The 18584-nt window shown below is 36.7% G+C and overlaps 1 protein-coding gene across 1 annotated transcript in view; it reads left to right on the forward strand.

The window, feature by feature from the left end:
- LOC150106844 (uncharacterized) overlaps positions 1-3652 on the forward strand; it is a 35444-nt gene extending 31792 nt beyond the window's left edge. The window contains exons 3-4 of the mRNA XM_090392760.1: positions 546-1816; positions 2407-3652. Coding sequence (XP_090248886.1) covers positions 546-1816; positions 2407-3237 — 2102 coding nt within the window. The 3' untranslated portion in view covers positions 3238-3652. The remainder of the gene's footprint in view (positions 1-545; positions 1817-2406) is intronic.
- The last annotated feature ends 14932 nt before the right edge of the window (positions 3653-18584 follow it).

An 18584-nucleotide genomic window follows, 5' to 3' on the forward strand; every position in this document is an offset into this window, starting at 1 on the left:
GACGAAGTCTTTTGGTCGGATAGACCTGGGTTCGATTCCCGTCTATGCCGCGCGGAACCTTTATTAGGTCTTTTGGTATAAAAGCGAGTTTGCCGGATACGAAGGTGGATGCCCTCTGGAAATTCGGGCTTTTTAACTCCCCAAACCGCCCCCCCCCCGACTACAATATCTACAGAACACTTTTCTATGCCCGTAAAACATTCAATTTAAAAATAGAAATTTAACATTCAATTTAAAAATTAAATGTTAAAATGAAAAAGTAGATAAATTTCAATTGAATATTTTTTCATTTTTAAATTTTGTTTTTGAAATATTCTAAAGTGAAATATTTTTATTTATAATTATAACTCGGTTATTTAAGAGTAATTTTTAAGTAATAGATTACTAATATTTATTTAAAGTGAAAATTTTACTTGATTAATATTTTAAAATAGTTCTTAAATGATAACTAATTTTCAATTCTCTGTAATATTTCAATACTGTTTCTTAAATTGTCCTCAGCTATACATGTACACATACTGATAAACCATTCTGTGTGTTTACAGGCGCCATCTGGCGGACAGATCTGGATTTCTTCGTTACTTACAAAAATCGTCTGGTAGTGCTGAGTTTCTTAGAAACTTTGAACGAAACTGAAGTACTAAACCAATCCCAAGAAAATGAATCTCGTATTACTCATCGTACTGAAGTACAAATCGAAGAAGATACTTTGATTTCGCCAGAATTCATCAACTATACCTTGGCAGTACTGGTGTACGCACTACGGTATCCAGCAGTGTTTTGGAAAGTTAACAAATGTTTCGGGCTTCTATTTTCTGGTCAGCTAATCCTGAATGCTATTCAAATGCTATTGGTTTATACCGGATTCGCCATACTTTACAAGATTCACATCTTTGGTCCCAAAGTGGTTCTTCAAAGATTCAGCCCACTTCTATTGAATGTTCGGTTGTCAGTGTTGCTTTTTCTGTCTTATACGGCAGTCTTGACGCTTTCCGGATCGGTCATGTACATGTACGGTCTTCAGAAATATCGAGAATGGCAAGACGCTAAAAACAGATGTCATCTGATCACTTGGAAGCAAGAATCGAGAAGGCTATTGGGTTATGCTCCCCATCTTGGAGGTTTCTTGGTGCTTCTCTTGGTGGCGCTGTGTTCATCCCCTTTAATGTACGATTTTATGCTGGTCTATTGCGGAAGTCTGGATGGAGTGGTGCTTGCTGGAGTGGTAGGGACAGTTGTGCATCTCTTTTTATGGATTATGTTGTGGTTAGTCTTGACAATTAAATATCGGTGGAGTTTTGTTGGAGATCAGTTTCCATTGTCCAAGGATATTCACATGGGAGGATGTAAGGGTGGTCAAGAAGCGCCTTTGTTGGTTATCGATAGCGGTCAGACCTACCAAGTAAGAGAAAAGGATTCCAAGAAGGCTATTTTGAATCTTGTTCACAAATCTTTGGCTTCTCAAAAACCAGTTTCTCCTACCGACGATGATGACATCTATTGGCTAAAACCCAAACCACCTTCCCCTAAAGAAACGAAAGAATCACCTGAAACTGACCGCTTAGCATGGCTCAAGACACAAAGGAAGTCACCCGGATTGAAACACAAGGTCATATTTGAAGATGGAGTACTTTCATCTGGAACTTGTAGAAGGACGCGATCATTGAAGAAATCACCTAAGATAGTGGGTAGGTTTAAGAAGCAAAACGTGAAGTTTGAGGATCTTTCAGACTCTGATGATGGAGACTATGCTACGTTAAGGGACATGACCAGCGTTCGCGAAGATGGAGATGGCGATGATGGACAGCTAAGACAGGTAAGAGAAATGAAAGCGAATATTTGGCTTTAGGCTGTTTTACTCTTTGCTTTTTATTCTTTTTTTTTTTAAATTCATGTCCAGAAACGTAGCAAGGGTATGCGAGAAGGGGACTACCCCTGATTTACATTTGAACACCGAAGCCATAGTCAAGCATTCACCTGCCAGAATCACAACTAGCTGGGGAGTCTAAGTGGAATATTCTTTGGCTTCTTCCAGCCAATAATCCTTGCTACGGCTCTGATCCTATAACCTTCTTATTTTTATTTTCTTTATCTGTTTTTTTTTTTTCTCTCTCTCTCTCTGTGCAATTTTCTCTAATAATCACCATACATTTTCACTAATGCTATGCCCAACCATGTTTAATGCAGCGATGCACTTTGATAGCCATAAGTGAACTTAACGCTTAACTTCCCTAAGTTGTACTGGCTGCAAACCAATAGAGTGTCTGTCGGCTTCCGTAATGCATGCAGAGTATACGCAGAGTCATATATTAAGCTGACCCCTTTAAGACACTTATCTAGTAACATTAACAAATTCCTCATTTGTCTTGTTTGCCTTTAGTTTTACACTGGTTCACTATCCTGCAGAAACTACTGCGACCCCTAGCGGCGGATGGAGTTCCCATTCCAGACGATGGCGACTACGAGAATCTTCTGGAAGACAGCCCGACCAGTGGACAACTTCGTGTTCCCGTTGCAGTGCACCGACATCCCCTTGGAAGCACCACTCCGCGGAGTACCAGAAGCACCGACTCGGGCATCACCAAAGGCAACGGCGAAGATGGCAATGTGTCGCCCCGATCGGGATCAGTCAGCGAGTCCTCCACCTCTCCTGAGAAAGGCAGCAGCGAATCGTCGAGCGGAGTCCACTCGAACGCCAGCATTGGCGACAAGCGATCCTCCAGCATGGAAAATCTCACTCGAGGGACTTTGCAGAAGCCCACGTGGAAAAGCATGTCTTTGCAGCGAACTGCCGTACCACCCCCTGCGTGCGATCGCACCCCGCGAATAGTGTTACTAAAAGACAAAAACCTACCTCGTACTTTCCGAGCGGACGGAGGCCGCTTCAGCGAAACGGGCGAAAGCACCGTGGTCATCCATCGGAAACAGAAACGACCCAAGAACAACGACGTCACAGCCGCCGTGGAACCTTTCGGACGCGCGACGAACATTCGCATGACATCCTTCACCGATCAACCCGATTTTCCCACCACGGTGGTTAACATAACATCCCCCAAACCATCCCCAACTTCACCGCCACCGAGCGGCAGTCAGATGATGATGATGAGGGCAACGCAAGCGAACCATCTCACTGTCGTATCTCAACCGAACGGAGCCTTGCAACACCAGAGAAGGGACTCGGCCAATTATTCGTTGGCATCGTCGGTGGAATCAGACAACTGCACTTCTCATTCTTGACAAAGGGAAGATTCGACTCGTGGTGGACCTTCGCCTGAGAGTTAAGTGAAGCGTCTTCGCTCTTTGGACAAAGATGGGAATGTTTTATTCTGTGGTGCTTACTGTGATTTATGCTGCTGTGCAGCATCCTTGTATATAAACGCCAACACAGAGTAAACAGCGTTTTACTCTCTTGTACACCCTCCTGTCTGCAGTCCGGTCTTTCTCCTGCTGGCTTCAGAAGAGCACCGGATTGAAATAATTTGATTGTTGTGAAACTATAAGGATTCATTTCTTTGTTTTTTTCCCCATATATTGTTCCTGTATAGACACAAAACTACAAGATAGTCCTCGGAGTTGGTAGGTAGATGTCCCTTTCTCCCAATCTCCCCCATCTTAAGTCATTCTTTATTGAGTGTCTAAATGGACCACAACTAACTACCAGGACAATCTTGTGGTTTCATGTTTTCAAACAAAAATGTAATGGAAACCTTATTGTACCTGTGTTTATAAACTGGTATTTATTGAATCTTGTAGCTCAGTTTTTCTTACTATACATTTCCATTATTTACAATATATACAAAGGATTATGCGATGTGCATTGGTTAATCATTTTGAGACAGTATCAGACTTTTAAAAATTAGAGAAATTCTCTCTTTTTTTCACTGAAGTATACAAAACCCTGTGTCAATAGACACGTGATTATTTTGCATGTCTGTTACTAACCAAAAGTGATATTTCTCTTTTACGTATAGATGGCACTGCAAACTGTACAATTTTTATTTTAATGTATAGAATTATTTTGTATCTTTAATTTAAATTTCGTATTCAAAAAATTCTTAACATTAATTTAGTTTTAATAAATAACATAGATCTGTTTTTTAGCCACCTTCTATTATCTGATATATGAAAATAACATAATTTTCGTTGGCTGGAGATTTTTTTTAAGCAAGATGGATTTTATTACAGGTATTCTTACAGAACATAAGTCTTTACTGAGAGTTCTATCACTTGTCTTTTTTTCTAAATATTTAATATCAAAGGAAGTTATGTTTCGTCTTTATAGGAACAACCAATAATTTGCTTCTGTGAATTATTATGTTTAAACCTTTCAGTGTCACTTCGCATAGAAAATGGAACTGTGAATGGAGAGAAAGAGCGAGATGTGTGCAGAGTACGTTCTTGCTGAATGAGCATGTAAATCAGCTAATCGAGTGTCAGCTACTGGTTGTCACGACATTAATTAATATCCACCTGTCATGAATTTCAAAAATCTTTTATTACCAGACTAAGCCCTCTTGGAGGAGATAGATTCATAACATAAAATAAGGGGATTTTCTTTCTCCGGGGAGTTACTCAGAGAAAACGAAAGCGTAAATTAGCCCAAGACTTCAAGTCAGATCAATAATAACTCATTTCTAGGTAAGCATAGTTTTACTGGCAGCCTTTTTCTCCCCCAACCCCACCCCTCCCTGTGCACCTCTTCCGTCATCGACTAAACTCACTCCGTTGCAAAGTAGCTTCATCAACAGCCATTTGCACTCGAACTTTTCCCGTAGAAAAGCGGGGGGGGGGGGGTGAATGCAATAAGGACAGACACCACACGCAAATTTAGAACTGCTGACCATCGCGTGTTTTTCTAACTCTGGACTGGCAAAAGGAGGTTCTCTATGAGCACGTATTCCCATCGCTATTTTTTTTATTTCATTTTTTTCTTTTATTATTGATGAGGCGTGACTTGAACAAGAACATTCTGTGTAATATTCATGGCAGTAGGTACCACACTAAGATCGTGTTTCCCTTTGAGGGGTCGGCGACCTCTGGAATTTTTGTTACGAAGGGTCTTTTAAAATGTACCTCGAAAATAAGTCATTTGGAATTCATGTTACATCGTGTTTTTTTTTTTTTTTTTTTGATTGGAGTAGAGTATGTCGTAACGAAAAGTAAATTAGGCTTAATATTGTTATACAAAAATGTGAATTAATTTTTTTTTAAATTTTAATTCTACGTTAATTTGGAAGAGAGTGTACAATGGTGTGCAGCGACTGATATTAAGCATGACTCTTGGTTATTAATAAGAATGCTAGTTTTTTTTTTTTTTTTAGTTTTTTTACGCCTTTTCAACCAAGATGAGCGAATTCATTTATCTCGAGTAGTTATGATGGTAGAGGGTTGTTTTCACTTATGGAACATTACTTCTATTAATTAATGATGAGTTAGCCAATTTCATACGGAGATAAGAGTTCTGTCCTCCTAGAAATGGGGGTTTTTCATGGCACAAAAGGACAAACCAACCAAAGAACACACCCACAAATGGTTTTTCCCTTTCAGTCGTTTCCGACGACGTGACTTTGTAGGCATTGATTGATATCATCCATCCCTTTAGGACGGGTACAGTCCCCTAATGAGGGGTTCACGATGAAATTAATGCAGCCGGTTCGTCACTCCTTGCTGCATCCCCTAAGGGCGATATCCTATGGCTGTACTCTGTGTGTTCACTGGACCGGTTTGCCTGCTTGCGGGATGAAAAACCTCAGATAAACTGCTGGAAAAAACCCTGTTGTCCACGTTAGTCGAGATAAGACGGACTAACTTGGCTATGGCTGAGGAAGATTCTTAAGCTCCTCACGTCGGTGACGGGAATCGAACCTAGGACACTCCTTCCCCCAGTCATATGGCTGCGAAGCGCAAAGCCACTAGGTATATTTTATTAACCATAAAGCATCTACGTACAATCCAAATAAATATATATACATTTGTACATAGAATGCTTATTCTAATTGGCATTTTGATTTACATTTCTTGATCTTAATAATATATATTATGTACAATTTATTTTTTTCTTATTTTTAACATCAATAATCTGCTCAGTGTCTGCTTCTTCCTACAGTCCTTTTTACATGAGTTGAGCAGTATTTTTCTTTTAATGTAGCATAACTTTACTATCCATGGAATTCTGTATTATGAATTTCAGTTACCAGTCATCACATTTCTATTTCCATAATTCATATTTCCTTTTTATAATGAAATTCCTATAAGAGACACATTTCCTTAAACCTATGTAAGGTTTGTTTTAAAATATACAACAATGGATTTTATATTGTTAACTAATCTGACAATATTCATATATAAATATACATATTTATACATGCATGTACATATACGCACATATACATATATACCTATTACTACTTTACATATAATACGTCTTCTATGCATATAACTATTTTACTTATAATACATATAATTATTCTTTCGGAGACACTTCTTTATAGCCCTTTGTTATGTTTGACTTGACACTTTTACATTTGGACTGTAAACATTTTGGATTGTACATTATACATTTACAGTATAATGTACATTTTGGATTGTACATTATACATTTACAGTTTGGATTATACAGATATAGTTTGGATTATACATTATTAACTTATCATGAAGTGTTAAGCGCTATTTACATATACCATATTTATACATACACATGTAGTTATTTTACATATCATAAATATTCTTAACATATAATTACTAACACTTGTTTTTGCATATCATTACATGATTTATTGCTTCATTATTATCATTTTCAGATTGCAAATATCTATATACATATGTAGTATTTGTTTTAACATAGAAAGAGAGGGTTACATTTTGGCAGAGATTTGAGTTACCCACCAGATCAGCAAAATGTCATCAAGTTCTTCCACTATATAAACTGTCATTGACATTTTTTGATACATAAAAATAAACTACAACCTCTATGATTGACAAATATTATGCACAGAACTACAACTAATCATAGCATAAAGCAATTAATGTACAAATGGTTATACAGCGCAAAGCCACTAGGCTAACCGCGCGGACTTGTAGGCATTGCTCACAAAGTATACCTGGTGACATTTTATGGGTAGTTCACCATTGCTACCCCCCCCCCAATTTTATCCGGGCTCGAGACCGACATATGGCTGGAACGTATTCATGACTGTCATCCATGTATGTTCACAGAGCCGGTTTGCCTGTTCTAAGAGACGAAAAACTCGAGTTTCCTGGTGAAAAAAAAAAAAAAAAAACGCTTAAAAAACGACCGACTAACTCACCTTTAGTCGAAAGAGACCAGAATCGAACCCAGGTCTTTCCGACCAAAGGGCTGAGCTACGGAGGCTCCCACCGACAAATAACTGACATAAACACACTAGCCTCAAAACCTGAGCTGTTTCGGCCTAACAATCTTTTTATGATCGTCCAGGATCCACAAAACGTAAAGTGTCCAGAAGAAAACATGCAAATAACAGGAATAAAACACACTGACTTAGCCTTTATCCTGAATGCCAAACAAGAATCATTTTGTTATCTTCTGAATCATTTCAATACTTCTTTATCTATCTTCCGAGTCGAATCCCTACTCAGTTGTTTATTTCTAATTAGCTGCGCTATACACCGAGTTCTTTCGTTTCACTTCCATCATTATTCCTCGCCTGTTTTTCCTAAAGTGTCGCAACATCTCTGCATGCAATTTTGATACATTCATCTACTCGCATTACTTTATATGCTTAAGTTGATCGTGACATTTATTTGTGAATGTAAGTACACTCGCTATATTCACACGGGGCGAGTTTGTGTTGGCTGTGACGTTTGATGACTTGGTCGTAAATTCCTGACGTCTTTAAGATGCTCTGCACGTCCACAGAGAAATGATTCTTCCCCCCCCATCACCACGTGCAGGATTTCACTGGTCCGTCTGCAAGTCGTGGCAGCTGCAACACCATTACTTATCTTGTCTAGGCCTTTTCGAGACGCCACCCTACTGGATATTTTGTTCGTAGAGTATTTCGGCTTTATTCTGTTGAGATTCACCTTCCAATTTTATGTCATCATTAAATTTCTCTCTCTCTCTCTCTTTCTTCGAGAAAGAAAGTAAAGGAAATTTGATTCTGAGCGTCAAAGTAACTTAATGAAGTGTTTCATGTGAGTTGAGTTCGATAATTCCCAAAGGGTTTTGTCAAGGACGTCAATTGACGATACTAAGGCGAAAGATGTTAAAAATATGAACATGTTTGCGCCGATGACATGTGAAAATGTGTTTTGTGAAAGACTGAATAGCTATCGAGAGAGAGAGCAAATGAGGATGATAGAAAGAAGCGCAGAGGGAAAGAGCGAGAGATAGATGCAGTAAAGAGAGAAGGAAAAACAAGACATGCATAAAGAACGAGAATGAAAGAAGAGCGGAATACAGACATAAGGATGAAGATAAAATAGCGAAAGAGAGAAATAGACAGAAAAGAATATTCTCTCTCTTTTACCAGAATGTAATAAGTTTTTTTCTCCCGCAAACGCTACCCTTTGCACGCATAGACATTGTTAAACCAGACTACGAGGGACTCAATTCGATGAAAAAAAAAATGATGTCTCTTGATAATGAGAGGTTATTCTTAAAATACGAACATGGCTAATAATTATATCTGGTACTCTCCAAACGTGTACTAATAATTACACCGGTGTTGTTCGGTTATAATTCTGTAATGTATGTAAAACGCACAATGTAAAAGTAATAATGTAAATGTAAAACAATGCATGCACTTTAGCGAATCCTTAAAAATGTTTGTTTTTTTATTTTTAATTTAAATTTATATCTTGAAATTCGCATTTTAAAGATGTGCTGTTTTTTTTTATCCCCCCCCCCGAAAACTTGGATTTTTCATCCTGAGAGAGTAAGAAAAGTCGACTGCAGAACTTACACTTTTCAACAATAATTTATATATATATATATATATATATATATATATATATATATATATATATATATAGTGTTAGGGTTAAAGACCGCGAGATGGCGGCAGTTGTCTGCTGTCCTCTCCTCCCTAGGTGACAAAACTATGATTTTGGCAAGCTGCCTACTACTCTTCAAGAGTTAAATGTCACTAAATGGGCTCGCCTACTCCATTTGGGGAATTAAAGGCATTAGTGGATTGAGAAAACAGCGATTGGAAGCGATCACAAAGAACGTTTTTGATTTTTTTTCCTTTCGAACTGTAGTGGATAATTTTGTGCGAATGCACTAACGAATTCCTTATAGCGAAGTTGGACGACACGTATGCAACTAAAAAAAATGCAGGGTTGTGTCAGTATATATAAGTAGTGAATAACCGGGATTCAAATCCTGTCTACGGCGCGTAGAATCTGTTTGACTTTTCAATTAATGGTGAGTTATGCGGCGATCTCATCCACCAAACAGACAAACTGTCCAGAAGAATAAATGCAATTAACAAATATTCATATCTATGTTGGTTTCAGCGTAAGTCAAAACAGCAACAATCCCTATTCCATCTTTTACACATGCTACTCTTTTAAGTACACTTTCCCTTAAATTTAGATAATAGACAGGTATTTTGTCATATTCTTTTCTTCCAAATTCCCTATAAGAAACTACCAGTTTCCTGTAGTGAATTTGATATCAATCTTGTCCTAAACTATCATTCTAACGATGCCTAGTGGATTCATATCGGAATATGGTGCTGGTTAACCTGACTTTTGCACTCCCATATATTCAAACCACAGTCCTCATAGTAGACGCGGTGTATTATCATGGTAAAGCTCAAATGGATCCTTTGAATGTGACAGTAGACAGCACAGAACTGAAAAGAATGTCAATGGAATATCTGATTGGTGTTCATTTCTTCAGGCTCAAAAGGTTCGAATTCAAACTGGGAGAAGTGACACAAAACTATACAATTTCTACTGTTACATTTAATAGTTGGGAGACAACACATCCAATTTGAAGAGTTCCCTTCGGGATTCTTCGCTCTATATATTAGCATTCTGATCTACTGTCCAATCTCAGCGTGCCACTTGGGATCTGTTATTTCCTATTTTAATCCGTTTTTTTTTTTAATGTCAATCTACAAACCTTTTCTACAATTCTTTATGGAGTAATTGTGATTTTTATTTTATTTCATTTCTTTATTTCATTTTTTTTTTTTTTAATTTAGCCTTTGCCTACTTTAATATAAGTCTTTGCTAGGCCTAAATTGACATCTCTTTTTATGAGTCTATAATGATCATCACTCTCGTAACGGGGTTCTCTCCCATCCAACCTATCAAACGAACCTCACTCAACTAGAAAAATCTACAGAATTGTGGATCTAATACCGAATAGTTCAGATAGTGCTATTGGGTATTAGATTCAGAATTTGTTGGTTTATTTTAGGCACTTTTCTTTTATTGTTGAACATCGACACTAATTTTTCACAATAGTGTAGATAATAGGTAAAATATATATATTTAAAAAAAAAAAATATATATATATATATATATATAGATTCAGTTAGCTTACTTAAAATGGTAAAGCACAACACTTCTCAAAGAAATTCAATTCTTTGTGTAACACATCAACTGAAAAGTTGACGTTTATTTGTTTATTCCTAGAAATTCAATTATCCAGATCCTGTTTTTACCGTCGTGTGTTTTCTCCTACCCGATTTTAATCTCAAACAGTTTTGTCAACAAACTCTTGTTAGGTGTGTGTTATTATTAGCAGAAAGAACAGCGGCCGTGATAGAAGTTTTAAAAAACACCGTAAAAATTCTACAATAGGATTTCTAACGGCAGAAAAGATTCGTATAGAACTGTGGAGAAAACAATTGGAACTCTTAATGAGTGCTTTGCAGGCAGCTGTAAAAGAAAGTGTGAAACAAAGAGATCTTACATAAAAAAAATTAAAAAAAAAAAAAAAAAGCTAACAAGACAATGCGTAACTCGGAACGAAAAGTACTGTTCACTAAGCCTAAAACAAACTCGAACAATTGACGTCATAAAAATATATTTATTGTTCTTTCTTTAATTTCTATCATCTCAGTTCCTTTTTTTTTTTCTTCCTTCCTCTATGTAAATGAGTCTGAGATGATAGAATCTCAGACTTTCTTGTCATTGAAGAGTCCTTATTCTTCTGTCGCAACTATTTTTGTCATCGATGACTGATTTTTTCAATAAATTATATAAGTCTAACTACAACTTGAGTTGTAGTTAGACTTATTTATTATATTAGAAAAATATTTTCTGATAATTTCAATTTTAAAAATTCGCATACACCATGAGTTAAACAATTCGGTGTTGCTAGGAATAGAATTTAAACTCAGTAAATATTTTGTCCCCTTGATTTTTATACAATAAAAAATATATGAAGAACATTATTTAATAATATCATGATTTTAAAAACATTAATTTGTTGATCCAAGTTTAGGAGAGAGGTAAGATTTTTGTTTAAATTTTACATTTAAACTTTTAATTTTTAAAAAAAGTTTAAGTATACTTTCTTAAAATAAAATTTTGAATACAACTTTTGACAATATTATATATTATTTTTAAATAATCGTAATAAAATCGTTTTTATATATTGACACCATTTATTATCGCATTAACTATAAATTGAAGAGTCATTCTTGGCATATGCTTTTTAATATACATACTTGAGATTTTTTTTTACTCATGATCGTATCCGACTAATTTAATAAGAATATAAGAACTTAAATATTAAATAAGAATTAAATAAGAAATTTAATAAATCAGGAGGAATTATTATTTCAAATTGTTTTGCCAATAAAACTAAAATTATAAGTGAAAAGAATCTTCAATCAAGCATTTTGATCAACTTTAAAAAATGAAAACAGCTTACATACTAAATAGAATTTTTTTTAAATTCATTTTTTCTTTCTGCTTTGTCCCTTTTATCTGCATTTTCATCTTGGAGCACTGAAAAATGGATCTCCTCTTAATTTTCCATTTTCAGTCTGTTAAATGGGAAAGATCCGACCATTCCAGCATCCCCATTCTGCATCTCTTGACGCTTAATGGAATCCGACATTAATAACCCTTCCCCGCTTTATCTGTAAATCAGTTTTGCCCACAGTCGGTCCCTGCTCATCATTACATACGACTTTTCATATCCTTAAAAATCGCCCTGTCTTGTCTGTTTTTTGTCCCACTTCACCGTCACTATATTTTTTCTCTACCGGTTCTATTTTTTTTTCCCTGTTTCCCATCCATTCTTATTCCTTTCTCCGTTTGCCATTGGACTTTGTGATCAATAAACCATTAGGATAGTCCTTGGAGATAAATCTGAACCGGGTAGTAATCAAGAATACTGAGAGTGGGCCCAGTACCAAGAGGAAACTCCCCCCTCTGTATATTTATTGATGTAAATTAGGGATACACGTGCTTTAGAGAAAGGATTGTCAGTAAAAAAAAAAGGGGGGGGGAGCGGGGGGAGAAAGAATCAATCCATCATCATTTAGAGGGTTTAGGGGAAAGAAAAACAGTCGATAGTAAAGTTACACAAACTGTTGCCATTTACGGTTCTCATTATCGTATTCGTTGATTACGACCATCCCCCCCCCCCTTAAGAATTGAAAAGTACTTCAATAGAGATCATAAGATGCTCTATAGGTCGACGGAAACAAGCTCCTATAATCTCAAACCCGATGTTAAATTAGGGAATAGAAAATATCTTCCCAATAAAAGCGTACAAAGAAGCAGGTTTTCTATTGTTTCATTGGGGCAAGTACCTACGACTGCTTCCCGCTCTTATAACAGTAAGCTGACAATCTAAAATTTGAAGTGATAAAAAAACTGTACGTGATGCCATATTTTTAGTAAAGTGTGGTGCAGCTACGCTAGCACCTGACGGCTATTTGACCATCAAATTCTCATTTTTGTTAGAAACCAGCAGCTGCTCGCCTCTACAAAGAAGAAAAAATACCTCGATTGGAAAAAGATTTTTTTTTCGTCCTCGTCGTTCTTTCTTCAATCCCCCCCCCCCTCCCCGTAGAATTGATGTAACGTCTAAAGAAAGAAAATAGGATTTGATTTCTCTTCTGAAAGCGGTTTGATTGACAAAAAATCGGGGGGAAAATTAACAAACAGTTCCACGCTGATTACAGATAAATAAAAATTCATTTGATGGGGAAAAAATTTTTTTTTAAATTTAAAAATACTTTTTATATATATATATATATATATTTGCCAGTGCTGGTGCCGGATGATACACTTTGTCATCTGATGAAGATCATGAGATCGCTAGTTGAAACGTTGTGAAAATTCTACTGTGTTTAGTCTTTGTTGCCTTTTTTTGACTTAAATCGATTCTCATTCTTTTTCGATTTGTTTGGATGTCATTTTTCTTAAAACTCTAGAGTTGCGTTTGTTGTAACGGACGTTGCTTTGTGGTATTGATTTCCTTAAGCCTTGTCGACAACGTCAGGGCTCCAAGTAGTCTGGAGAACAGTGGAAACTGGAGCGGTCAATGAGCCTCACTTCTAAAAGACAACGAACTACCACTAACATATGTATGGTGCAGAATCTGTCAGCTACAAGAAACAACATATGCACACTTTGGGCCAAATGTCTCTGCTATGTATTCATTATCAAATAAACTTGCTACATTCAGTGAGGCAGAGGTTTTAAACGTTCATAGGAAAATTTGTCGACCACAGAGCTTTGCCACATTCAACTCATTAATCGCACCTTGATCGACATTGTTATTTTTAATTTATGATAGATAAAAAAAGGTGTCGAAAATTATATCATACAATCGACAGTAAATAAATAGAAGGAATTAAATACATATTGGCTTTTTTATATAGGAAATACTTTAAAGTTAATATTTATGTATATTTTATTATTATGAGATTATTAATACATACAATGAAGCATATATGTCTTATGCTTCATTATATGTGCGTGTGTGTGAGTCTAAGTCTTTTATTGTCAGCCTTTAGAGTATAAAAGTGGCGCTGAGATTGAGCAGAGGAAAATAAAAGAGAGATGAGAGAAATAGGCCTCAGTTGACGAGTTTTAGTGATCCACTGGTTATTTCTAAATCGGTCGTTTGACTCTTCACCCATTAAAGAAAAAATCTCAAATAAAAAACCAATAACTAAAAACCTAACAAGAATAAACAACTAAGCTAAAACTACTATAGAAACCAGGAAACAAATTGTGGAAGAGAAGATGTAGACCGGGCGATTCCATCCTAAAAATGATGACCACATTCGCAGCCCGAGTTTACTGCCGTCAAATCTCCCTCCTTACCTTGGAATGAAAGCAATTTAGACAAAATTAAAATACAATAATAAGATATTTTCTCCTACATTATGGGAAAAATTTAATTGAGATAGTCCTTATAAGGACTGGCTTAAAGGGGCGAAGCAAGAATGCTTTTCATATTCCCCGTTATCTGTAGAGGACAGTGTAGGGATAAGGTGTTATTGAGCTATGAAAGCTTTGATCATGGCAGGAGGGTAACAGCAATAGCCGAGCCTCAGTTAGAACTTCATTGGCTACAGCATTGCCATCCATTACCCTCCAAGGGTATTGGATTGAATGAATCAGTCACCGCATCTCACGGTCGATTGATTCCACTCCTTTTAATTGAGATTATAAGGACTGGCTTAAAGGGGCGAAGCAAGAATGCTTTTCATATTCCCCGTTATCTGTAGAGGACAGTGTAGGGATAAGATGTTATTGAGCTATTAAAGCTCTGATCATGGCAGGAGGGTAACAACAATAGCCGAGCCTCAGTTAGATCTTCATTAGCTACAGCATTGGCTACTTCATTGGCAATGCTGTAGATAGCAAGTTCTTAAAAGAACTGGGAGATGGACTGAGTCCTTGACTCTTTATCCCGTCATCTAAATGAAGAAAATCTGTGTGGAGGAGTGTTATTGAGCTAAAAAGCTCTAGTCATGGCTGGATAACGGCAATAGCCGAGCCTCAATTAACATCATTGGCTACAGCATTGCCATTTGTTACCCTGATTAGTAAGTAAAGGGTAAAATCTCCAAAAATCGGACGATATCCAGGCCACTCCATAGTGGGCGAAAGACCGTCCATATCTCAGCGTTGGTTCCACTCAGTGACGGGCTCCCCGACCACTGAGCAGAACCGCTCAAATTCCGAGGAAAATAATTCACCGACAAAGCCACTCAGCGGGCCATGCCGGAGAACACCTTCCCCAGAGACTCAAAGTGCTCCCTTAAGGCAAAAACCTTAAGAGAGCGAACTCAAAAACTCATCACCCAGAATAACAGCAACAGCCGAACCCCAGTTAACTTCCTTGGTTCAGCATTGCCATTTGTTACCCTGATTAGTAAGTAAAGGGTAAAATCTCCAAAAATCGGACGATCTCTAGGCCACTCCATAGTGGGCGAAAGACCGTCCATATCTCAGCGTTGGTTCCACTCAGTGTCGGCCGCCCCGTCCTAGCACCCCGACTACTGAGCAGAACCGCTCAAATTCCGAGGAAAGTAATTCACCGACAAGAACCCCTGAGCGGGCCGTGCCGGAGAACACCTTCCCCGGAGACTCAAAGTGCTCCCTTAAGGCAAAAACCTTAAGAGAGCGAACTCAAAAACTCATCACCCAGGATAACAGCAACAGCCGAACCTCAGTTTACTTCCTTGGTTTCAGCATTGCTAATTGTTACCCTGGAAGTCCTGAAAAGGACTTGATTTTGTACCATTGCTGTAGATCCTTATAAGGACTGGCTTAAAGGGGAGAAGCAAGAATGCTTTTCATCTTCACCGTTATCTGTATAGGACAGTGTAGGGATAAGATGTTATTGAGCTATTAAATTAAAGCTCTCATCATGGCAGGAGGGCAACAGCAATAGCCGAGCCTCAGTTAGAACTTCATTAGCTACAGCATTGCCATCCATTACCCTCCAAGGATATTGGATTGAATAAATCAATCACCGCATCTCACGGTCGATCTTATAGATCGACCGTGAGATGCGGTGATTGATTTATTCGCCTTGCTGTAGATATTGAAATATAAAATTTAAAGCTTAGTTATTATAAAAATATAATGGTGTATATATATATATATATATATATATATATATATTCAATTAAATTTTAGAATTTTAAGAAAAAATAATTTTTTAAAGAAACATTAAGATATATATATAATAATTACAAAAGAATTTTTAATTCTATTTTCCAGTATTAAAATATTTAGAAGACTATATCAGAACTCAATTATTTATTGCAAACATTTATCTATATCATCTGAAAATGTAGTCTTAATTTTGACATTATATTATTTTCGCTATTTTAGAAGTTAGCATGTAGGTAGATGTTCGTGTTCGCCATTATTTGGATCTCATGGAATAATGAGACCTAGTTAGCCGAGTGGTTAGACCATCGGTTCTCTAACGAACAGGCTTCGAGGTGGTTTCAAATGTTGGGATTATCATAAAATATAGATAAAGTTAAAAGAATTAGTTGTAAGTTAATGAAAGTTACAGAGTTAGAGTATTTACTTAAGGGCAAGAATATAGAAAATGTAGTGAGAATCTCGAATTCTTTTTAGCTATGTTTAAAGAGCCTACAGAGACCATTCTAATATCTTCGCATATCCCTTTTTCATTCAATGATCTGATTCGAAACGTAAATAGAAAACCATCAGAAACTGAAGATTGTTAAAATCTAGAAAAGATATAAGAACTTACCGTTGTCTCCCCCCCCCCGCGTAAAACAGAGTTAGATGACGATGGTAGTTTATTTCATTTACTCTCCATTTCTTTCCCCCCCCCACCCCTCAAATACAACACTTCTCTGGCAGGTTTCACTTTTTATTATTGAGTTCGAAGTTGACATTCACCACGTGCGTGAATGTAATTTTCGTTGGAATTTCGAAGAATAGACCCTCTGCGGAGAGAAGGGAGTCCGTCTGTGTGTATGTGTGTGTGCTCGTCATGGTGCCTGGTTCAATCGCGAGTCTTTCACGACTCACTGCTTTTCTCTTCCTGGGCTTTTGAAAGAATATGAGAAAACTTTCGTTGAAGTGTTGAAGCAGAACGAACAAAATGTATTCGTTCATAGGTGGCGCATGATCGGGTCCGTCTGCTTCAAGAAGAGGAGAAATGGCACAATTTTTTTTTTTAATTTCGTTCCCCCATCTTCCTCCTACCTCCCCCTCCCCCATCGCTCCGTATACTACTGAGCCCAAGGATGGTATCGCACAGACGAGATTAACAACACGCTAGGAACGAGATTATTGGGTAAGGTTTCCGGATGGCTAAATTTAAGATAAGTTTTGCCGTGACCCGGAGTGTGGGGTCATTTGGGAGACGAAGATGCCTCCATAAATGTCAAATGGGATTAACTTATCTCTGGAATATTTGTTCATTGCTTTTACTTAATTTTTTTTAAACTTCTTTCAATCTACATTTAATAGATTGTGTTTTTAGCAGCTAAAAACATCATCTATTTTTTCAAATGCTTTTTTTATATCTTTCCCCCCCAACGCATCCTTTTAGACGGTTGTACCTTTATTATAGAATAAATACGGATAATAATTTGCCTTTACTTTTGTTTTAAGTTCCAGCTGACATCATTCTCACAGGATTGAACAACAGTTGAATCATTTCAAACTTCTACCCGAATTCTAAAGAGAAAAGCCACTCACACCATAAATAAATGATCGTTAGTTAGAGCTAAGAATTAATAAAAATTAATCTAAGCTGCAATTGGTGGTCGGAGAGGATTCATTCAATCCAATACCCTTGGAGGGTAATGGATGGCAATGCTGTAGCCATTGAAGTTCTAACTGAGGCTCGGCTATTGCTGTTACCCTCCTGCCATGATCAGAGCTTTAATTGCTCAATAACACCTTATCCCTACACTGTCCTCTACAGATAACGGGGAATATGAAAAGCACTCTTGCTTCGCCCCTTTAAGCCAGTCCTTATAAGGACTATAAGGACGCTAAGCTGCAATTAGAGTTACATTTATGATCTGAGTAAACTGAACACATGGATTCAAAGTTTATCGTTATTAATTTATTAACGTAACGTTTAACTAAAGTAAGATAATTAATCTCTTTACAGTTAATAACCGTTGAGTACAGTAAATTAAATCTAACTAAAGTTACACTTTGTTTAGAATCTGTGCTAGTTAAACTTGACAAATACTTTAAGAAATAAATAAAAAAGAATAGTAATAATAATAATAATAACAATAAAAATAAATATTTTATTAAAGTTAAAAGTAAATAAAATAAAAAAATAATAAACTAAATAAACCCATTATTTTTTAAAAGAATTAAAGTACATATTTTTTAGCCAACATCAGCAAATAGATGTGTGTACAAACTGATATAGATACAAACTGATATAGATATAGATATAGATGTGTGTGTGTACATTGATGTAATTGATACCACGTATGCTTTTAATTTAATGTCTGAATTTGACGCAGTATCATACTGAGATAGAATATTTCTTTCCGTGAATTTTTTTTTTTCTTTCAAAAAGCGGCCAACATTCCTGTGAACCCACGCTGATAGACAAGGCACGTATATCTTAGGAAATTAAGTGCCGC

This window comes from Typopeltis vanoorti, chromosome 5 (genome assembly GCF_054136105.1).
Source record: "Typopeltis vanoorti isolate ZY-2024b chromosome 5, IOZ_Tvanoo_1.0, whole genome shotgun sequence".
Classification (NCBI taxonomy): Eukaryota; Metazoa; Arthropoda; class Arachnida; order Uropygi; family Thelyphonidae; genus Typopeltis; species Typopeltis vanoorti.